General features: G+C 43.0%; 2 protein-coding genes across 12 annotated transcripts in view; one reads left to right on the top strand and one right to left on the bottom strand.

Moving 5' to 3' along the window:
- LOC132378242 (thyroid hormone receptor beta) overlaps positions 1 to 23,238 on the top strand; it is a 220,174-nt gene that overhangs the window by 191,985 nt on the left and 4,951 nt on the right. Inside the window, exon 9 of one of the 9 annotated variants that reach the window (XM_059944987.1) lies at positions 892 to 3,059. The exons of the other annotated variants lie outside the window; for them this stretch is intronic. Within the exon in view, the coding sequence (XP_059800970.1) occupies positions 892 to 902 (11 nt within the window). The 3' untranslated portion in view covers positions 903 to 3,059. Of the gene's footprint in view, positions 1 to 891; positions 3,060 to 23,238 lie in introns of those variants that run through there. 9 annotated transcript variants of the gene reach the window in all.
- On the bottom strand, positions 2,267 to 22,418 carry nr1d2a (nuclear receptor subfamily 1, group D, member 2a). Of its 3 annotated transcripts, none has more exons than XM_059944973.1 (8): positions 22,040 to 22,418; positions 18,825 to 19,097; positions 10,827 to 10,915; positions 9,193 to 9,337; positions 8,519 to 9,063; positions 6,744 to 6,929; positions 5,590 to 5,800; positions 2,267 to 3,504 (listed from the first exon to the last, which is right to left on the bottom strand). In XM_059944973.1, the coding sequence occupies exons 1-8, from the start codon at positions 22,137 to 22,139 to the stop codon at positions 3,308 to 3,310; spliced, it is 1,746 nt and encodes a 581-aa protein (XP_059800956.1). In that variant the 5' UTR covers positions 22,140 to 22,418; the 3' UTR covers positions 2,267 to 3,307. The 3 variants fall into 3 exon arrangements, with proteins under 3 accessions (XP_059800956.1, XP_059800957.1, XP_059800958.1); XM_059944974.1 differs by having other exon boundaries at positions 22,036 to 22,413; XM_059944975.1 differs by lacking the exon at positions 18,825 to 19,097 and having other exon boundaries at positions 22,036 to 22,410.

The raw sequence follows: 23,238 nt of genomic DNA, 5'->3' as shown, positions 1-23,238 counted from the left end.
GCCAGAAGTGCGTTGACACTAGCAGCCTGCTCCCAGCACATCCTGTATTGGTATTGGTCATCGATGTAAAGGATGCATTTCAATCAACATGTGACAAATAAAGTGAATTTTTACAAGCAGTAACTGTGGTCAAATATAGACATGATCTAAAAGGACTGGGTCTTCACTACGAGTAGGAGGAATGCCTTGGCAATAATTACTCAAGGTAAGATTAAACCGGCCGTACTTTCTAGTGTTGTTCCCCTGACTTGATGCAGCATAGAAACTGCCCCCATTAGCCTGCACTTTTAAAGACTCATTTTACATCAATCCTACATCTCTTACAAATTCCCAGCCGGTCCTCCAGCAAATTTTATCATTCACCTATGCACTATTTGCAATGCAGAGTCACTTCCACTCACATCATTGGGAAGTATGCAGAAGCCCACATGGCTAATTTTATTATTGTTACACGTTCTGAGATACAGTGAGAAGCTTGTTCATGTAGATCAGATCATCACACAGTGCAGTGAGGTAGAACAAGGAAAACAATAACAGAGTGCAGAATGAAGTGAAAAGGCTACCAAGAAAGTCCAGTATACAGGAAAGCAATTAAGTACAGGATCACAGGGTGGATGCTATTTTAAGGTGATTGAGGAAAGTTTGTGCGGGGAATGGTCCCACACACACACACACACACACACACACACAAAGAGTGATGGGTGCATGGAATACCCCACCCAGGTGGTGGGGGAGGCAGATACACTAGGGACATCTAAGATGTTCTTGGCTAGGCACGTGAACAATAGAAAGATACAGGGCTATATGGGAGGGGAGGGTGAGAATGGGTTAAAAGATCACCACATTTCAGTCCAAATAACCTATGCTCTGCTGTACTGTTCTATATTCTAGAGTACATCTAAGTAGGCTGTGAGACCAAGAATGCATCTTATCGTACAAGAAGCCTAATGAAGAGTCTGATACCAGGAGGTGGCCAGCATCCTGCAGGGAGCATCTCATCCCCTGCCATCTCAAAGCCTTTCCAACACACGGGAGCTTGGTGAAATAATCCGACATTCGCCTCTGTGACTGCACCTTCAACAGCCCTCAACCTCAGCACCTACCAGGGCAAAGCTGCCAGACAAGCAGTTCATGTACTTGCTAAATATTTATTTAGTCCGTCACCATTGCAATCAGCTTACTCTATCTGCCACTCACCAAACACACACTCTGCCCAGAGCTCCTTCAATATAGGGGACCCTAGTTACAAAGAGGGACACAGAAAGACATACACACAGGACTTCAACCCCAGGAGAGGCACCTACAGGCCTTGGCCCCAGACTCCCAGACATCCAACTTCCAGTCCCTAGCCCAGACTTGCAGTAGACCAGAGAAAGCAGTCTCTAAAGATTTCTAAAGAAATTTTTAATTGAAGTTGCTGGACAAAGCCCCATTCAAGTGTAAAAAGCAGTTACACTATCATCTAGACCTTTGAGTTAGGTTTATTGCATTACTCCTCGAGTCCCATCCAGACATGTGTCATCCTCAATACATACAACTACAATCTACAGCACGTCCGATGAGAAGAGGTTGAGCGGTTTGGATTTGTCTTTTGTATTTGCACAGAATGCCTTCATTTACACATTGCCTGCTGCCAGTGCTTGTTTGTGTGCAGTTTTCCAATGATTCTATTGTCTTTGTTCTACTGTGAAAGCCTACAAGAAAATGAATCTCAAGGTAGTATACAATGACATATACCTACTTTGATAATAAATTTACCTTGAACTTCGAAGTCTAACACCATTCTGATCTGGATATACGACTTGACCCAAATCCTGGCGTAGCCTTTCCAGTGGCTGCTGTGGACATACCCTCAAAAGGAAGATCCCAACGTCCTCAGGGGCAGGCAACTCAGCGCCACTTCCAAAGCCAATAGAGTGGCCTCTAAACATTAGAACAGCCAGCACTCCCCAAGTCCTGCAAACAAATACATAGGGTCAACTCAAGCAGACTTTTTCCACTGGAAGTATATTTCATAGCTTAAAGGAGAACTTCTCCACTCAGAGGGAGGTGAGCGTGGAACAAGCTGACAGCGGAACTGCTGACTTGGGTTCGATTTCAATGCTTATGAGGAGTTTGGATAATTACATGGACAGGAGGGGAATGGAGGAATATGGCCTGGGTACAGGTACAGGTTGATGGGTCTAGGCAAATTAAGTTTGGCAAGGCCTAGATGGACCAAAGGGCTTGCTTCTGCACTCTAAATGAATTTAAAAACCAACACAAATTCAAGCATTGCCTTTATTGCACTGATTCACATTCAGAAACCATTTAACAAAATGCACATTTCACAGGAGTCGGAGGACAATATTAAAACGCTACCCAGGTACAGTAATAGTTGCATTCTAACGACATTAGCTAACAGAGATGCATCAATCAAGGACAGGATACACAAACATGCTGGTTGCAATATTTTCCTCATGTTTCAAGTCGACTTTCAAAGAAAATTAAACAACAGTAAGGAAGGTGGACACTGACCACAAACCCGCGTGGCACGGTTAGCGCAAATCTCAACAGCGCCAGCAGTAAGATGAGGGAGTTTGATACCCACTGTCGTCTTCAAGAAGTTTGTACATTCTCCCCGTGACGGCCTGGGTTTCCTCTGACATTCCAAAGACGTACGGGTTAGGGTTAGTAAGTTGTTGGCATGCTATGTTGGTGCCAGAAGCGTGACAACACTTGCAGGCTGCCCAGGATAATCCTTGCTGATTTGATTTGACACAGAACACTGCGTTTCACTGTAAGCTTCGATGTACATGTGCCAAATAAAGCTAATCTAATAAATAGCTAATCTAACTCCACAAGTTACTTACAGGCTGTTTAAAAAAAAAGACAGATTTAAAAATAAATGTTAGATTAAGGAAGTCATACAGGTGTACTTAGCTGTGATGCTACTGATAAAGGCACAGCACTGCACAGAGGAACTTGTAAAAGCTTTAAGATTTAGATTAAAAAAAAAACTTTTCGAATTATTACCAAGCATCAATTTACAAAGGAGGCAAAAAAATTAACTAAGTGATCATGATCAGTAAATTTTAAAACACAGAATTATATCTATACATTTCCAATGCTTTCACATTGCATCCACGTTAAAATCTTAAAATATACTTTAATATTTGTATAACTATCTTTTATTATTTCATTATATTACTCCTTCAGTAGCTGAAAAATAATGCAGGAGAAAATGCAGATTTCTATATACATAAATAATGTACTGTATACTCATTCACAAAATATATGAAACCAATGCAGAAAACAATTCATAAATTCAAGGGTGGATCTCGAAGGCCAACAATTCTTCCGAATGCATATTGTTTAGAGAACGCAGATCAGATAATTTCAGCAGGAGCTTGGTAAAGACTGAACATTCAGTAGGGTGATTTTTCATAATTAAAGTTCGGAGCGCACGAATTAGAGTTTCCTGCAACTGCTCCACTGAGTTAGCATTTTTAATTCCTGATCGATCTGGAGAGAAATTAAAATTACAAAAAGTAAATCTCAAAGTTTCCTCTCTCAGGCAGTTAATCTGATCAACTATTCTAGAAATAGGCTCCCTCCCACCCCCTCGATTACCCCCGTAACTGCTCTGTAAACACTTTAAACCACTGTTTGTAATGCTGTTTACATTGTAAATACATGCTGGCATTGATGTATGTATGCATTCACATTTCATTCCACATCCCTGCTTTAACCTCTAACTTAACAGGATTCCAACTACTTGGGCCATCAGTTAATTGAGGTAGCCATTTATCAGAGACATTTGATGTACTGTATATGGCCAATAAAGTTACTGTATCTTTGAAACAAATGAGTAATGCTAAATTTTTCGCTATTCCCTACATAAAGGTTAGTTCGACTACACTTTGGTTTGTAAATAACTAAAACAAGATACTAAAAACTGCCTTAATGCAGAATGATTTACCACACTCTGCAAGAAGCTACCTAAATATCATCTGCTCTGCTCGTGCTTGAAAGAAACTGCAGAGAGTTGTGAACACAGTTCAGCATGTCACAGGAACCAATTTAGGAAAGCCTGCAGAGGTGGACAAGTCAGTCCACAGACTCCAAGAGCAACACCTCATATTGCATCTGGGTAGTCTCCACCCTGATGGCATGAACATCCATTTCTCCACCTTCTGGTAATTTCTGTCCCCTCCTCTCTCTCTTTATCCATTTTCTGTGCTGGTCCCCCTCTTACCCCTTCATTTCTCATCTGCCCATCACCTCCCTCTGGTTTCCTTCCTCCTTCCCTTTCCCCCCCACTTTCCTCAGATTACTTCTTCAGCCTGTGCCACCTATCACCTCCCAGCTTTTCACTTCATTCCTCCCCTCCCTCACCTGGCTTCTCCCCCCTCCATTCCAGTCCTGATGAAGGGTCTCGGCCTGAAGCAGCAACCATTTCCTTCTATAGATGCTGCCTGGCCTGACCTGACCCACCAGCATTTTGTGGGTGTTGCATAGGAAATCAGCCTCCCCTACATGAGCTCTGTCTACACTTCTCACTGCCTCAGTAAAACAGCTGGCATAATCAAGGGCCTCACCCACCCAGACATTTTCTCCTCTCTCCTCCTGGAAGCATGTACCACCAAGGTCAAGGACAGCTTCGACCCCTAGCATGATCAAACGGACTCTTGACCTCACAGTCGACCTCATTATGACCTTGCACCTTGTCTGCCTTCACTGCACTTTTCCCGTAACTGTAACACTTAATTCTGCACTGTTACTGCTTTACCTTGTTCTGTCTCAGTTCACTGTTGTGATCAATTGTTCGGTATGATCAGTATGCCTGACAAGTTTCTTACTGTAACAATAAACCTTTCACCGATTTCAGTTCAACAGAACTAGAATACAAAAGCAACGACGTCATGCTGTGAGGCTTTATAAAGCACTGACCAGACTGCACATGGAGCATTGAGAGGAGTTTTGGATCGCTTATCTAAGAAAAGATGTGCTGACAATGGAGGGTGTCTGGAGAATGAGAACAAGAATTATCCCAGGAATGAAAGGGTTAACATATGAAGAGCATTAGCTGGCTCTGGGGCTGTACTCACTGGAGTTTAGAAATATAAGGTAGAACTTTATTGAAACCTGCCAAGTACTGAAAGGCTGAGAAAGAGGGGATGTGGAGAGGAAACGAGAGTCTAGGATCAGACAGCACAGCCTAAGAATAGAGGGGCATCTATTTAAAACACAGATAAGGAGGAATTTCTTTAGCCAGGGAGTGGTGAATCTGTGGAATTCATTGGCACAAATGGCTGTGGAGGTCAGGTCATTGGGTATATTTGAAGCGGAGGTTGATAGGTTCTTGATTAGTCTGGGTGTTAAATAGGGAGAAGGCAGAAGAATGGGATTGAGAGGGAAAATAAATCAGCCATGATGGAAAAGCAAGAGCAAATTCGATGGGTCGAATGGCCTAATTCTGCTCCTATGTCTTATGGTCTAATTCACTGCACGCCCTGAACTGGATGCACATTCTGATTTTTTTAATTTACACGATCAAATGAAGGTGGTAATAGTGATTGTTAATAAACACAATTTAAAAACTCTTACCAGCAGACACCAGGACAACTGCTGTGAACAAGCTCATCTCCTCCTCACCAAGATGCAGGGCACTCAGTTTTTCACTGAACTCAAACATGGACAACAGCAGATCGCCCGCCCCCATTAACTGTAGTTCCTCCATCCCGTAACTCTTCCCACTCAGAAATGTGACTGTCCGGTCATGTACGTCAAACAGAGCTGCAAAGCGCACCATTAACACCTGCCAACGACAACAATAGGCACTTGTCAGAACATTGTTCCGAATGATTCCGGATAGAGTTTATAGCCAATTATATTGAGGTCATCTTCTGCCAACCAAAAGCAGTGCAGCATCAGGATAAATAAATCATTCACATCAGAGAAGACCAAGAAAAACTAGATTTTCCCAACTTTGGCACCATTTCTTATTTCTTGAGTATCAGAATAGTGCACCCAAAGCTGTAATAAATTAATTACCAAAATATGTAAATGTTACGAGATACTACCTTGAGATACATTGTCTCGCAGGCATTTTACAAAGGAATACAAAGGAATTTATGAAAAACATACAGAAAGACCAACAACCAATGTACAAAAGACAAATAGTACAAACAGGCAGACAAATACACAAGACCATAAAACATGGGAGAATTAGACCATTCAGCCTATCTACTCTGCCATTCTACCACAGCTGATTTATTATTCCATTCTCCTGCCTTCTCCCCATAAACTTTAACGCCCTTATTTATCAAGAAGCTATCAAACTTCACTTTAAATATACCAAATCACTTGGCCTCCACAGTTGCCTGAGGCAATGGATTTCAGATTCATCCCCATCCAGCTAAAGGAATTCCTCCTCATCTGTTCTAAAGGGACATCCTTCTATTCTGAGGCTGTGCCCTCTGGTCCTAGACTCCCTTACCATAGGAAGCATCCTCTTTATGATCACTCCAACCAAGCCTTTCAATATTTTATATAAGTTTTAGTCGATTGCCCCCTCATTCTACTAAACTCCAGCAAGTACAGGCACAGAGCCATCCAATACTCCTCATACATTAACCCTTTCATTCCCAAGATCATTCTCGTATCACTATGATTACTATTCTTGCATCACTGTAGTTCCCAATCCTACTCGGAAATGCTGACCCACAATATTTAATTAGAGCGCTATCTGTTGTACATACCTCAAATGTTCCAGCCTTCAGCAAACTAACTTGGTCATGCTGTGACAGATCTTGGAATCCTGGAATACGTTTTGCAAATTCTACCACCTCCCTAACTGCAGGTGTAAAGCTCCTGGAAAATTCTTCCCAGATTTCCTGTTCCGATTTATCAGGATCCACATAAGGCGACATACTCATTGGGCACACCTGTTGAAACAATCACACCAAAAATGAACTTGAATCTGGTATTATATTGTCACACGTACCAAGAATGCTAACATATTTTGCTCCCTTTTTGCACTACATTTTAAATTCTTTTCATAAATGCTTCTTGTAATCTATTGTGTTTTGCACTGTACTGCTGTGGCAAACAACACATTTTACAACATATGTCAAGTGTTAATAAACCTGATTCTGATACAGTAAAAACCTTGTCTTACACACTTGTCATACAGATCAGATCATTACACAAGGTATTCAGGTAAAACAATAACAGTGCAGAAAAAAGTGGAAAAGTGCAGTGCAGAAGACAATGAACTACAAATCATTATGTGATAGATTGCGAAGTCAGAAATTAACTTTAACTTAAATTAGGGCGCTTGAAGTTGTTTTAACTAGATAACATGGTAGTGTGCAGTTAACGTAACACTATTAGAGCCAGCGACCCTGGTTCAGTTTGCTGCTCTCAGTAGAAAGTGTTGTCTGTTCTCCAGGTGCTCCGGTTTCTTCCCACAGACCAAACATGTATAGGTTAGTAGGTTAATTGGTCACACGGGTGAAATTGGATGTTGGGCCAGGAAGATGTTACCACACCGTGTCTCTAAATTAAATTACAGATCCATTCCACATCGACAGTAATGGTACAATAAGCTTTAATTATGAAATTATACCAGTATTGATAGCTTTATTTTAATTTATAGAGATACAGTTCTGAACAGGACCCTCCAGCCCAACAAGCCGTACCACCCAGTAAACCACCTACACACAGGACAATTTACAATGACCAATTAACCCACTAACCCATACATAAATCTTTGGACTGTGGGAGGAAACCGGAGCACCAAAAGGAAACACACACAGTCACGGGAAAAATGGACAGACAGACAGCATTTCATTGTCAACCTGCACTGCAGATTCTTCGTAGTTTTTTTTGCACCAGAAGTGAAGTCCGAGCTCCAAGAGCTTGCATTAATCGCTACACTACACGGTGCTGTACAAAAATTATACAATCACACTCATTTATCTGGGGTGCCCAAAACTTTTGTACAGTACTGTATGTGTCAATTTGAAGCAGAAAGCGAGTCTGTTAATCTGACAGGAGCAAAGGATGTCGGGAATGGCAAGAGTGGAGCGCCACAGGAGGGATGTCACGGATGGGGGTACACCCAGATACACAGATACACCCAGCCCCTAAGACACCAGACAAGGTTATTTGATTCCAAACAATTGGTTTATTGATTATTACAGAATGTCTCTCTGGTGCTTCCGGCTCCCGCCCCTCTTGCTTCCCCTTTTCCCAAACATGATTCCCCTCTCCTTGCCCCGTTCCCACTCTCTGTCCACAATAGAGACCCATATCAGAATCAGGCATCATCACTCACATATGTCATGAAATTTGTTGGGGTTATTTTTTGCACTAGCAAATTACTACAGTACTGTGAAAAAATCTTAGTCACCCTAGTTATCTATTTGTGCCCAAGACTTCTGCAGTAATGTATAGAGCTCTGAAATAAGTTGATATTTAACAATCTACAATGAACTTACAACCATTTGTTCAGTAACAACGGGGCATTTACCAGATGCGTTCTCCTCCCAGCAGTCCACGAGTGTTTCTTTAGGTCACCGGTTCGAGCAAACCCATCTTCTGTAACTACTTTTTGCGTAAATCCGCTGGAGAGAGAATGACACTGCCTGCTCACTCTCTCTGCACCTCCATTTGGACAAACCACATGCTTATTAATCTTATTTGCGATGCAGACTGTACCATGATTTCCATTCGTGAAACAATGGATTTCATCAACACCATTTATTGAATGTCCAACCAGCCACTTGTCATCTCCAGTTCTCCGAGGGTTTTCCGTGTTCCGAACTTCCAGCATTAAATCCGGCTTCTCCTGGGTATTCGAAAAAGTCTCCTCGAGGGCTCTTGACACGGAACCAATTACTTCAGCCTCTGTGTTCTGAGGTAGCCTAGTCTGAGACAGAGAGGACATCTCCTCACACGATGCATCAGTCTGCACGTAGCCACTCAGCTGGTCATTTGCCGCGTTCTTCATCGCACTTTGCATTTCAATCAACATTCGCTGCTTCTCGCGCTTTGGAATGCGCCCAAACCGAACAGCTGTAAAACAGTACACAACAACTTTCAAAGTGAGACTACAATGCTTTGGCCTCAATCAGTACATTTCTCAACAAGTTAGGAATATGGTAAGATCTGATTCTATAATAAAGTTCTGAACTGTAACAGTACCATCTCGGGACATGCCTACAGCCAGACACTTCTTGAAGCGACACTGTTGGCACCGGTTCCTGTTCATCCTCATTATGGCACAGTTCTCATTTTTCAAGCATTTCTTGTACTGAATATTCTGTTGGATGCTCCTTCTGAAGAATCCCTGCAATGACAAAGGCAAAGATTCAAGCTTCAAGGTTGTTTATTTTAGTCATCCTTTAGTAAGCAATGTTATTAAATACTTCAGTACACCAGTGAGAAGGTGAACAAAATTATTGTTACTCTGGATCCAAAGCAGCATTACTCAAAGTAAGTTATCAAAGTGCATATATACCACCATATACAACCTTGAGATTCATTTTCTTGCAGGCATACTCAATAAATCCAACAACCATAATAGAATCAATGGAAGACTACACCAATGAAAAACACAGTTAAGAAAACACACTCTACAAGTTAACTGAGTTTGGCTGTACTGTATATACAAAGACTAGTTTATATGCACAGAATGGTAGTACTGTATTTACCTAGAGAGCAGAAAAATCCCTGGAATTCATTGCCACAGATGGCTGCAGAGGCCGAGTCATTGGGTATATTGAAAGGAGTGCTTAATAGGTTCTAGATTAGTCCAGGTGTCAAAGATTATGAGAAGGCAGGAGAATGGGACTGAGGGGGTGGGGGGGGGGGGGGGGAATAGTAAATCAACCACGATGGAATGGCAGTGCAGACTTGGTGGTCCAAATGGCCTAGATCTGCTCCTATGTCTTACGGTAATTTTACAAGCTTTTTATTGTAAGTCACAGCCAGCTGGGAGTTTGAAATATGAACACTTTATACACTTAGTGGCCACACTATCAAGTACAGCTGTACACAAAAAGCTCAAGCTTCAAAGTAAAATTTATTATCAGGAAACATACATGCCACCCTGAGATTCTTTTTCTGCAGGCATACTTAGCAAATCTATAGAACAGTAACTTTGAATTGTTAACTGGAAACAAACCTTGCGAATGCAGTTATAAATAAATAGCAATAAATAATGAGCATTACACAGGCTTGTTAATGCAAATATCTAATTTGCCAATTCAATGCATCAAAGCATACAGACATGGTCAAGAGGTTCAGCTGTTCCTCAGACCAAACATCAGAATGGGGCAGTAATGTAGTGACTTTGACTGGGTAATGACTGTTAGCGCCAGATGGGGTTGTTTGAGCTCTCAGAAACCGCTGATCTCTTCATTATGATTTCCATAAACAACAGTTTCTAGGGTTTACAGAGAATGGTATGAAAAACAAAAACAAAAAAATCCAGTGAGCGTTAGTCCTGTGGGCAAAACACCTTGTTAATGAAGAGAGATCAGAAAAGAATGGGCAAGAAGGCAACAATAACTTAAATAACTACATGTTACAACAGTGGTGTGCAGAAGAGCATCTCTGAATGCACAACACGTCGAAACCTGAAGTGGATGGGCTACAGCAGCAGAAGACCATGAACATACACTCAGTGGCCACTTTATTAGGTAAGGATATAATAACAAGGGATGAAAACCTTCAGATTAGTATCTTATTTAATTTTACAGACTCACTACTGGCCCAATAAAGATCTGGATATTACCCAGAGTACCGCAAACTCACAGCAATTGGCTTCGGCTTACCTTACAACCTTCACACGCATGGACACCATAGTGGAATCCTGATGCCATATCTCCACAGACTCGACACAGCAGGACCATCCCATTAATTTCTAAATTAAGATTAATTAAGAATAAAGTTCAGCTTTATTTGTCATATACTTCGAAATTTAGTGAGATGTGTTGCTTGCGTCAATGACCAACACAGTCCGGGAATGCACTGGAGGGCAGCCCGCAAGTATCGTCATATTTCAGGAGCCAACACAGCATGCTCACAACCCAATAAGCCCAACGATTACATCTTTGGAATGCAGGAGGAAACCAGAACACCCAGAGAAATCCCAGGTGGTCTCAGTGAGAATGTTCAAACACCTTACAGACAGTGGCAGGAATCAAACCCCAGTCTTAACAGATGGCATTCTGAAGTTTTGCGCGAGCTGGTATGCTACTGTATCGCCCCTCACAAAAAACTACAAACAAAAACAGGAGTTGCAACTTGTCAAAAACTAAGCCAAGTTTGTAGTTATCCATCTTAAATGAATCTACTACTTTGTCCAATTTCCATTCATCCACTGGCAGTACCAGTTCTACCACCTACCACTCTTGAGGTGATGGTGGACTTCCTTCATACTGTACAACTACTAAAAGTGGAAAAAGTAACCCTCAAATCAAATAACATGAAGGTTAACTTGCAGGTTGAATTCACAGTATGAAAAACAAATATAATGTTAGCATTCATTTCAAGACGACCTGAATTTCAAAGTTCAAAGTAAATTTATTATTGAAGTACATACATGTACAACCCTAAGATTCATTTTCTTGTGGGCATACTCAATAAATCCAATAACCATAATAGAATCAATGAAAGACCGCACCAATAGGGCAGGCAATTTAAAAGCAAGGAAGTAATGCTGAAGGAATTGATCAGACTGCATTTAGAACACAGCAGAGTACAAGAGAGGAACAAGCTATTCGCCCACAATGTTGTGCCAAGCTAAAACCCAAACCCTAATCCCTCCTGCCTACACCATGTCCGTATCCCTCCATCTTCCTTACGTCCATGTGCCTATCCAAACACTTCTTAAAAGTCCCCAATTCATTTGTCACTGTAGCAGGCAGCGCATTCCAGGCATCCACCAGTCTGAGTAAAAAAATTACCCCCCACATCCCCCTTGAACCTACCCCCTCTCACCTTCAATCCATGCCCTCTGGTATCAGACATTTCAATCCAAGGAAACAGATACTCTCTGTCTATGCCTGTCATAATCTTGTAAGCCTCTATCAGATTTCCCCTCCAGCACTCTAGAGAGAACAACCCAAGTTTATCCAACTTCTCCTGATAGCACATGCCCTCTAAACCAGACAGCTTCCTGGTAAACTTCTTCTGCACCCTCTCCGAAGCCTCAGCATCCTTCCTATAGGGGGACGACCAGAACTATACACAATACTCCAGCTGTGACCTAACCAGAGTTTTATAAAAGCTGCAACATAACCTCCTGATTTTTAAACTTAATGCCTCGACTAATAAAAGCAAGTATTCCCCAAGCCTTCTTAACTACCTGTGTAGCCACTTCCATGGAGTTATAAACTTGGATCCCAAGATCGCTCTGCTCTGCAACACTGTTACGGACAATGTAAAAGCAAAAGAGAGACCGCATAATTTAGCAAAAATAGGGAGAAGTGTGATGATTAGGAAGCTTTTAAAAAGAAGGCCACTAAAAAAAGCCATAAGGAGAGAAAAGATGAACTATGACGATAAGCTGTCCAGTAACAAAAAAAGGATTCAGCTTTTTTTCCAGAATGAAAGAGTGGATAGGAGACCGCTGGAAAATGACACTGGAGAGGTAGTAATGGGGGACAAAGAAATGGCAGACGAACTTAAATAAGCATTTTGAATCAGTCTTCACAGTGGAGTGGTAAGTATAGTTGGATTGCTAAGAAGATGCTTGGGAAGTTGTACGGTCTGAAGGTAAGTAAGTCTCCTTGACCAGATTAGATACACCCCAGGGTTCTGAAAGAGGAGGCTGAAGAGATTGTGGAGGCATTAGTAATGATCTTTCAAGAATGACTAGATTCTGGAATGGTTCCGGCAGACTGGAAAATTACAAATGCCACTCCACTCTTCAAGAAGGGAGGGAGGAAGAAAAAAGGAAATGATAAGCCAGTTAGCCTGACCTCAGTAGTTGGGAGTCCATTTTTAAGGATGAGATTTTGGGGTACCTGGAGGCACATGATAAAAGTTGGCCAAAGTCAGTATGATTTCTATAATGGGAAATTTTGCTGGACAAATCTTGCCCGGCCAGAAGTGGAAAGATCAAACAATTGAACACGTGGCTAAGGAGCTGTTGCAAGAGGAAGGGCTTCAGATTTTTGGATCATTGGACTTTCCAGGGAAAGTGGGACATGTATAAAAGGCATGTTTTGCACCTGAACTGGGGATTTGCTAGCATTGCACAGTGAGATTTAAACTAGAGTTGTAGGGGGAATGGGAACCAGAGTGCCAGTACAGATAATGGAGTGGTTGTAGAGAAAGATGTTGCTAACCCTACATACAAAGTCAGTAATCAAAAGGTCAAACACGAGGAAATCTGCAGATGCTGGAAATTCAAACAACACATAAAATGCTGGTGGAATACAGCAGGCCAGGCAGCATCTATAAGGAGAAGCACTGCTGATGTTTTGGGCCGAGACCCTGACGGCTGAGTTCTGACGAAGGGTCTCGGCCCGAAACATCGACAGTGCTTCTCCTTACAGATGCTGCCTGGCCTGCTGTGTTCCACCAGCATTTTGTGTGTGTTAATTGAAAGGTCAAACATGGTGGAACTAAATGTTCTGAGTTGCATACATTTCAACGCAAGGAATATTATAGCAAAGGCAGATCAGTTTAGGGCATGGATCAGCAAGTGGAATTATGACATTGCAGCCATTAGTGAAACTTGGTTGCAGGAGAGGCAGGACTAGCAGCTCAATATTCCAGGGTTTTAGACAAAACAGAGTGGAAGGGATTAAAAGAGAAGGGGTGGAATTACTGGTCAGGGAAAATGTCACGGAAGTGCTCAGTTAGGACAGACTGGAGAACTCCTCTAGTGAAGCTTTATGGGTAGAACTGAGGAATAAGGAAGGTATGACCACATCAAAGGGATATTACAGACCTCCCAACAATCCACAGGATTTACAGGAGCAAACTTGTACAGAGGTTGCAGATTGTTCCAAGAAACATAAGGTTGTGATTGTAGGTGATTTTAACTTTCCATTTATTGACTGGGACTCCCATACTCTAAAAGGCTTGGATGAGAGTTTATCATCTATGTTCAGGAAAATTTCCTTAATCAGAACATAAAAGTACAAACTAGACAGAGAGTGAGACTACATCTCCTATCAGGGAATGAGACAGGGCAGGTCACTCAAGTTTGTCTGGGGGAACACTCCAACTAGTTAAATTATATGCAAGTGATGTGGAAGATGGAATTAATGGCTTTGCAGATGCAACAAAGATAGTTGGAGGAGCAGGTAGAAAGGCTAGAAGAGAGGAAGTAGAGAGGCTACAGAAGGACTTAGATTAGGAGAACAGGCATAGAAGTGGCAGATGGAATACAGTGTTGATAAGTGTATGGTTATGCACTTTGGTAGATGAAAGGGTTGGGTATTTTCTAAACAGAGAGAAAATACAAAAAAAAAGAGGTACAAAGTGACTTGGGAGTCCTTGTACATGATTCCCTGAAGGTTAATTTACAGATTAAGTCTATGGTGAGTAAGGCAAATGCAGTGTTAGCATTCATTTCAAGAGGACTAGAATATAAGAGCAGGGATGTAATGTTGAGACTTTATAAAGCACTAGTGAGGCCTCACTTGGAGTATTGTGAGTGGTTTTGAGTCCCTTATCTTAGGAAGGATGTGCTGAAACTGGAGAGGGTTCAAAGGAGGTTCATGAAAATGATTCCAAGTTTGAACAGCTTGTTAAATGAGCATTTGATGGCTCTGGGCCTGTATTCATTGGAATTCAGAAGAATGAGGGGTGACCTCATTGAACCCTATTAAATGGTGCAAGACCTTAATAGAGTGGATGTCGAGAGGATGTTCCTTATGGTGGGAGAGTCCAAGACTAAGGGACACAGCCTCAGAATAAAGGACTGTCCTTTTAGAATGGAGATGACAGTGAATTTCTTTAGCCATAGAGTGGTGAATCTGTGGACTTTGTTGCCACAGACAACTGTGGAGGTTTAAGTCTGTACGTATATTTAAGGCAGAGGTTCATAAGATTCTTGATTGGTCAGGGCATGAAGGGATACAGAGAGAAGGTAGGATATTGAGTTGAGAAGAAATGGCGGAGCAGACTCGATGGGCCAAATGGCCTAATTCTGCTCCTATATCTCATGATCTTATAATGCCATTTGTTTCAAGGTAATTATGGAAAATAGTTCTGGTCCTCGGGTTGAAATTCTAAATTAGAGAAAGCCCAATTTTGATGGTATCAAAAAGGATCTGGCAAGTGTGGACTGGGACAGGCTGTTTTATGGCAAAGGTGTGCAAAGTGGGAGGACTTAAGAAGTGAAATTTTGAAAGTACAGTGCTTGTCTGTTCCTGTCACAAATAAAAGATAACTGGTTTAGGGAACCTTGGTTTTCCAGAGATATTGACGCTCTAGTGAGCCTGACATCAGCTGTGGGCAAGTTATTGGAAAGTACTCTGCGGGAACAGATATACAAGTATTTGGATAGACAGGGACTGATTAGAGGAAGTCAATATAGCTTTGTGCATGGTAAGTCATGTCTAACCAATCTTACAGCTTATCGAGGAAGTTACCAGGAAGATTAACGGAGGCTAGGCAGTGGATGTTGTCCACATGGACTTTAGCAAGGTCTTTGACAAGGTCCCACATGGGATGCTGGTCAGGACATTCAGTCACCTGGCATTCAAGATGAGGAGGTAAATTGGATTAGACACTGGCTTCGCAGAAGAAACCGGAGAGTGGTCGTAGATGGTTGCCTCTCTGACTGGCCTGATTTGGACTATTGTATCAGTCCTGGTCTCCTACCTACAGGAATGATGTAAGAAAGATTGAAAGAGTGCACAGAAAATTTACAAGGATTTTGCTGGAACTTAAGCTTCAGAGTTATAGGGAAAGGTTGAATAGGTTAGGATTTTATTCCTTAGAAAATAGAAGATTGAGGTATACAAAATTATGAGGGGTATAGATAGCATTGGACGGGCTGATGGTGTAGTGGCATCAGCACTGGACTTCGAGGCAGATACTCTGGAGTTTGAATCCAGCTGGGTCCCAACCCGGGCAGTCGAGGTATCTGCACATATGGAAGCCCTGGCAAACTACTTCTGTACTTTGGACAACCACAGTATCCATAGGATCGCCACCAGACAACTCAACAACAACAACATAGACAGGGTAAATGCAAACAGTCCTTTTCCACTGAGGTCGAGTGAGACAACAGCTAGCGTTCACAGGTTAAGGGTGAATATGACGGGGAATTTCTTCACTCAGTGGTGGAAGTGCAGAAAGGGCTGTCAGTGCAAGTGGTGGATTCAGGGCCGATTTCAACATTGGAGTGAAATTTGGATGGGTACATGGATGGGAAGGGTATGGAAGGCTATGACCGGGTCCAGGTTAACAGGTCTAGGCAGATTAATGGTTCAGCATGGACGAGATAGGCCAAAGGGCCTATTTCTGAGCTGTAGTGTTTAATAACTCTAAATCTGTTGGACTGTTTTTGAGGAAATAACAGGCAGGATAGACAAAGGAGAGTCGGATGTCATTTTTTCTTAGATTTTCCAAAGTCCTCTGATAAGAGGCCACACCGAAGGCTACTTAACAAGTGCCATGGTATTACAGAAAAGATACTAGTATTGATAGAAGACTGGCAGAGGCAAAGAGTGGGAATAAAGGGGGACTATTCTGTTTGGCTGCCAGTGACTAGTGGTGTTCAGCAGAAGTCGGCATCATCAGGATCACTTGATTTCACATTATATGTCAATGATCTGGATGACAGAATTGATGGCTTTGTGGCCAAGATTGAAGACAATACGAAGATAGGTGGAGGGGCAGGTAGTGTTGAGGTAGCAGAGTCCGCAGAAAGACTTAAGGAAGATTGGTAGATAGTGTAGGGAAGTGTATGGACATGCAGTTTCGTAGAAGGAATAAAGGCATAGACTATTTCCTGAATGGGGAGAATTTTTTTTTAAACCAGAGATGCAAAGGGACTAGGGAGTCCTTGTGCAAGATTCCCTAAAGGTTAACTTTCAGGTTGAGTCAGTGGAAAGGAAGCCAAATACAATGTTCAAGAGGAGTAGAACGTAAAAGCAACATAAATGCTGAGATTTTAAGGAACTGATCAAACCGCACTTGAGAGCAGCTTAGAGCCCCTTATCTTAGAAAAGATGTGCTGTCATTGGAGAAGTTCTAGACAAGGTTCACGAGAATGATGCCGGGTATTAAAGTGGTAACATATGAGGAGCATTTGATGGCTCTAGGGCTATACTTGCAGGGGTTTGTAAGAATGTTGGGGGGGTATCTCATTGCAACCTATCAAATATTGAAAGGCTAGGCAGAATGAATGCAGGGAGGATGTTTCCTATTGTGGGAGAGTCTAGGACCAGAGGGCATAGCCTCAGGTTAGATGGGCATCCATTTAGAACAGAGACGAGGAGGAATTCTTTTAGCCAAAGGGTGTCAGTTTGTGGAATTCTGTTCTGAGGATGAAGCTTGTCATTCCAGAACTAAGGAAATGTCCTCCTTCTTCAAAGAAAGAGGCTTCCCTTCCTCCGCTATCAATGCTGCCCTCAACCCCATCTCTTCCATTTCACACATGTCTGCCCTCACCCCATCCTCCCACCACCGTACCAGGGATAGGGTTCCTCTTGTCCTCACCTACCACCCAGCAGGCCGCTGCCTCCAGCACGTAATTCTCTGTTAACTTTCGCCATCTCCAACAGGATCTCACCACCAAGCACACCCTTTCATCCCTCCAATTTTCTGCTTTCCGCAGTAGTTGCTCCCTACATGACTCCCTTGTCCATTCATCCCTCCTGGCACTTATCCTTGCCAATGATACGTGTAACACCTGCCCCTACATCTCTTCCCTCAATACCATTCAGGGCCCCAAACAGTCCTTGCAGGTGAGGCAACGCTTTGCCTGTAACTCTGTTGGAGTCATCTACTGTACCTGGTGCTCCTGTGTATCAATGAGACCCAGTGTAGACTGGAAGACCGCTTCGCCAAGTACCTATCCTCTGACCACCAGTAAAAGTGGGATCTTCCAGTAGCCGCCCATCTTAACTCCATTTTCCCTTCCAACATGTCAGCACATGGTCTCTAATGCCGTGATGAGGCCACACTCAGGTTGGAGGAGCAACACCATCTGGGTAGCCCCCAACTCCATGACATGAGCAGTGATTTCTCAAACTGCTGGTAATACCCCCCTCCACCTCTCCTTCACCATTCCCATCTCTCACCTCATCTCCCTACCTGCCCATCATCTCCCTCTGGTGCTCCTCTTCCCCCTTTTCTTTCTTCCATGGTCCTCTCCTATCAGACTCCCTCTTCTCCAGCCCTGTATCTCTTTCATCAATCAACTTCCAAGCTCTTTAATTCACAACCACCCCCCCACCCCCACCAGTTTCACCTATCACCTTGTGTTTCTTCCTCTCTACCCCCACCTTCTTACATGGACTCATAATTTCTTTTTTCTCCAGTCCTGATGAAGAGTCTTGGCCCAAAACATTGACCATACTCTTTTCCATAGATGCTGCCTGACCTGCTGAATTCCTCCAGCGTTTTGTGTGTCTTATTTGTGGAATTCATTGCCATGGATGGATGTGGAGTGTAAGTCATTGAATATACTTAAAGTGGAGGTCGAAAGGTTTTTGATTAGTCAGGGTGTCAAAAGTTACAAGGAAGGAGAATGGGTTGAGAGGGATAATAAATCAGCTATGATGGAATAGCAGGGCTGACATGATGGGCAGAATGGCCTAATTCTGCTACGTCTTATGATCTAACTTGTATAAACTTACTGGTGATGTTACTGGTACTTTTGTTCACGGGACCCGAGGTTGCTCCATCCCCTTTGGCAGAACACAGAAGCTGAGCAGTGTTGGAGCTTCCTAGTTTCAGCGGGCAGTTTTCAGAAAGCACGTCACTGAGGTGAACACGATTATCAGAAACAAAGCTGTCAGGTGGTGAGGGAACTGGAGCCGAGGATGGCTGCAAACTGTTCTCAGAACCATCACTCTGATAGGAGACGGGGCTGCAGCTAGAGCTCGAACTGATGTAGGTAATAACACCACCTGCATTCAAACAAAGTATAATCAAGGATCAAATTTATTCACCATTTATTTACATTTAGGAATTTGCTGTGCTGTGTTGGTGCAACATGCAACAAAAAAACATTCAATAATTACTTTTTAAATTACATAAAGTTAGATATAATATAAAATGTGCATAACATGTACACAAATACCAATATTTATTTACAATGTAGACAGCATTATAAAATGTGGTTTTAAGTGTTTAACAGTGACAGGGGTAACAGGGGTGGTATAACTAACTAGAACAGTTGATCATTCCATAGATGTTACCTGACCTTCTGAATTCATCCAACACTTTGTGTAAGCAGGCAGAACCTTTCCCCCACAGTAGAAACGTCAAACACCCAGAGGACATGCTTTTAAGGTTGGGGAAGGCATGGGGAGTTGAAAGGCAATGTGAGGGCAAGATTTTTTTTAAAAAAAACACACACAGGTTGGTGCCAGGAATGGGCTACTAGTGGTAGTCGTAGAAACAGGCAGTTTGGTAGAGTTTAAAAGGCTTTTAGATAAATTGAAGAATAAGCAAAGTTGAAATTGAGTTTATTCTCATATGCAAAAGTACATGAAATGCCTTCTGGTCCCCCTTGGGTGTGGAGACTACGGGGTAGAAGAGGACATTGCCTGGATTAGCGCCCATCAGCTATTAAGGAGAGATTGGACAAAATCGGGTTGTTCCCCTCTCAGGGGATCCCAGCCTGGGGTCCACAGACTCCTTGCTTAGTGTACTGGTCAGGGCATCAAAATGGTTGGGAACAAAGCACTGGCTTAGAGCGTCGGAGGCTGGGGGGAAACCTGACAGAGGGTTTCAAAAATCAACACAGGTACAAGGGTGGAGAGTCAGAATCTTTCTCCAGGGTAGAAGTGTCAAACACCCCAGGACACGTTTTGAGGTTAGAGAGGGAATGTTTAATTTAATTTACTTATTGAGATATAGTGTGGAATAGGCCCTTCCAGCCACACCAGTCCCCAATTTAAACCCCGCCTAATCACGGGACAATTTACAATGACCAATTAACCTACTAACGTGTAGTGCAGGAGGAAACTGGAGCACCCAGAGGAAATCCACGTGGTCACAGGGAGAACATACACACTCCTTAGAGACAGCATGGGAATCGAACCCAGGCTGCTGGTACTGTGAAGCGCTAACCTCTACCCTGCCACCAAGGTTTTTACACAGTACCAGGAATGGGTTACCAGGCTAATACTGGAAGCAGGCAGTTTGGTGCAGTTTAAAAGGTTTTTAAGACAGGCACATGAAAATCAAGAAAATAGAGAGATATGGATACACAAGACAAGGAAATTTCACATAAACTGGCATTAAGATTGGCCAATATTGTGGATGAAATGGCCTGTCCAGTGCTGAACTCTTCTATGTTCTATGTTAAATACAGGAATGACACCCTGAAAATTTAGTTCATGATATTACCCATTAAAATAAAAACTCTCTGGTCTGATTTTGCTGAAATTTAGACAAGTGGGGCGTAGAAATTATTCAGAATGCTGCTGATCCAGTTGGTGGTGAATGGCCGCTGGATTAAACCATGAGACATTAAACTGGCGAGCAGAGTTCAACCAAAATACGTAGAAGTTTGATTAATTATTTAACAGGAGCAGCACACAAAAGTGCTGGAGGAACCCGGCAGGTTAGGCAGCATCTGCGAAGGGAAATGGACAACAGTTCTGATGAAGGGTCTCGGCTGGAAAAGTTGGTTGCTCATTGCCGCCGAGTTTCGCTACCACACGGCGTTGCCCCACTTTTCCAGAATCCGCAGTCTCCCTGTGTCTCCACATTACTTTACCATTGGACATTGCCGCAAACTGCGGCACCTTCATTGCTCCAGGTCACATCAGTACAGGAAGCGGGCAACAAGCAATTTTGGTGGCTAGGCCAACATATTTTTTCCAGCAGTGTGTTTATTTTTTTACAGGGATACCTCATATTTTGCAGGAACGCATATTTCAGTCGCCCGTGCGTTATATTTCTGCCGCAATGCATATTTCAAAGTCTGCAACATGTTTTGCAGTAATGCATGTTTCGAAGTCAGAGCTGCAATGCATTATGTTTTTGCTGCAATGCATTATATTTTTGCTGCAATGCATTCATCACACAGTGCAGATGCCTCTTTTTTTTGTTTTTGTTTTGGCTCTACTGGCACTGGAGGCGGAGTGCGCTGCTACTGGAAGCCGCAGCCTCGCCCTCCCCGCTCCGAGCCCAGAACTGGGTCACCCGGCCTCCGCGCCAACCTCGCCGGTCACGTGTGGCAGCCGCGAGCTCCAGGGGACCTTCCATTTTCCAACCGCCCACTCGCCGGCGCAGAGCCACGAGCCGACCCGCCCCGCCCCCCGCTTGGCCAATGGCAGTTCGCGCCGACGCCGCGTAAACACAAGGGCGCACGTGGGCCACGGGGGCAGGTCCGCGTGAGGAGCCGTGCGCTGCAGCCGAGCGAGGGGCGGGAGCGCCATGCGAACCCACCCACCCCCGCCACTGCGCGGCGAAATAAACACTCCTTTCACAAACCGGCTCCTTAAATAATTACAATTTTTTTTAAATCATACGGCGTCCCGATTAACAGCTAACAATTTATCAGGACCGAGTTTACTATCGCTAATTTACATGTCGTGAAATGTTGTGCAGCAGCCAGTACAGTACAAAGATATATTTTAAAAATCAATAAATGGCAAAATAAAATAATGCAAAAGAAAGCAATGACGAGGAAATGCTCAAAAGGTTCAGAAATCAGGAGATGCCGGTCTGTCTTTACACCGCAGCAAATATTTTTAGATGCGATTTTGTAAAATAAAAATGCTAATGGGAATTCAGAATCGAGTCGACAAACGCGAGAGGAGATGGAACTTTTTCCCCTTTTTTGGTTTTACGTTCGTAGAAATAAATGCAAACAAACACAAATCACATTACCTACGTTCCTGCTGCAATCCATTCTCACGAGTGCAGAGGATATCCTTTTGTTGTGCGTGTGTGCGCATCGAGGGGAAATCCTTAAGAAACGCTTCCTTCCACATGAAGGATATTATTGCGGGACGGGAGGGGGTTTCCCCCACCTCGCAGACACCTCCCCCTCGTACGGGCAGGTCTAGCGCCGCCGTGCCCGCTCCCTCTCTCACGGGGAAGCGATGGCTGCTCGCTCGGGTTTTGCATGTGACCCAGTTGTTTAATGCCGGCTCCTCCCTCCCTCTGCCCCAGTGACACACTTCCCCAACACGGAGTTCACGGCGAACTGCGCTCCTGTTAGCAAAGAAACCTCTCTCAGGTCACTTCCCTTACCGCCCGCGAATATTCTGCATTATGTCTTCCTTCACGACCCAAAGGTATGGTTCTCCATTATCCCTCCACATTCCATTTCCCCACAACCCAAACTTACTGCTCCGCATTAATTCTACATTTTATTTCTTCACAACACAAATTTGTTCTAATTTATGTTTGCACTTTCTGAAGTTCAAAGTGAATCCACTATCAAAGTACATCTATGTCACCATATACAACCCTGAGGTTCCTTTACTGCACTTGCAGGTATACCGAATTAATCCAAGAACCATAATAGAATAATTGAAAGACAACCAGTATACAAAGACAACAAACTGCAAATACAGAAAGATGTGGTCTTGCATTGATTATGTTATAGTTATTATTCAATAGATTTATTAAGTATGCCTGCAAGAAAACCAATAGAGTTGTATATGAAGACATATATGTATAAACTTAGATAGTAAATTTACTTTGAACTTTGAAGAAACAGAAATAATAATAATAAATATCAAGATCATGAGACGAAGAGTCCAGTTCAGTGTTGGGCAAGTGAAGTTGAGTGAAATTATCCCATTTGGTTCAAGAGCTTGATGGTTGAGGGGTGATAACTGGTGCTGTGGGTCCTGATGAAGAGAGAAGAGAGCTTGCCCTGGGTGGTGGGGGTCCCTGATGTTGGATGCTGCTTTCCTGCGACAGTGTTTCATGTTGGTGCGCTCAATGATTGGGAGGGCTTTACCTGAGATGAATGAGGCCATATCCGCTACTTTACTGCACCATCTCTGCACATTATATCTTTACAACCCTAAATTATTCTGCAAAAAATCTGCACTTTCTTATTTCTACACAATCCAGACT

Source organism: Hypanus sabinus, chromosome 20 (assembly GCF_030144855.1).
Source record: "Hypanus sabinus isolate sHypSab1 chromosome 20, sHypSab1.hap1, whole genome shotgun sequence".
Taxonomy (NCBI): Eukaryota; Metazoa; Chordata; class Chondrichthyes; order Myliobatiformes; family Dasyatidae; genus Hypanus; species Hypanus sabinus.
This window is presented reverse-complemented; position numbering and strand designations above follow the sequence as displayed.

What these genes read in the sequence shown, in the direction of transcription:
- nr1d2a (XM_059944973.1), bottom strand. Translation starts at nt 22,139, where the DNA reads ATGTGGAAGGAAGCGTTTCTTAAGGATTTCCCCTCGATGCGCACACAC. An exon ending in GAATGGATTGCAGCAGGAAC is followed by an intron (nt 19,098 to 22,039) that starts GTAGGTAATGTG and finishes GTTTGAATGCAG; the next exon opens with GTGGTGTTATTACCTACATC. An exon ending in TGAAGGCTGGAACATTTGAG is followed by an intron (nt 5,801 to 6,743) that starts GTATGTACAACA and finishes TGTCGTTGGCAG; the next exon opens with GTGTTAATGGTGCGCTTTGC.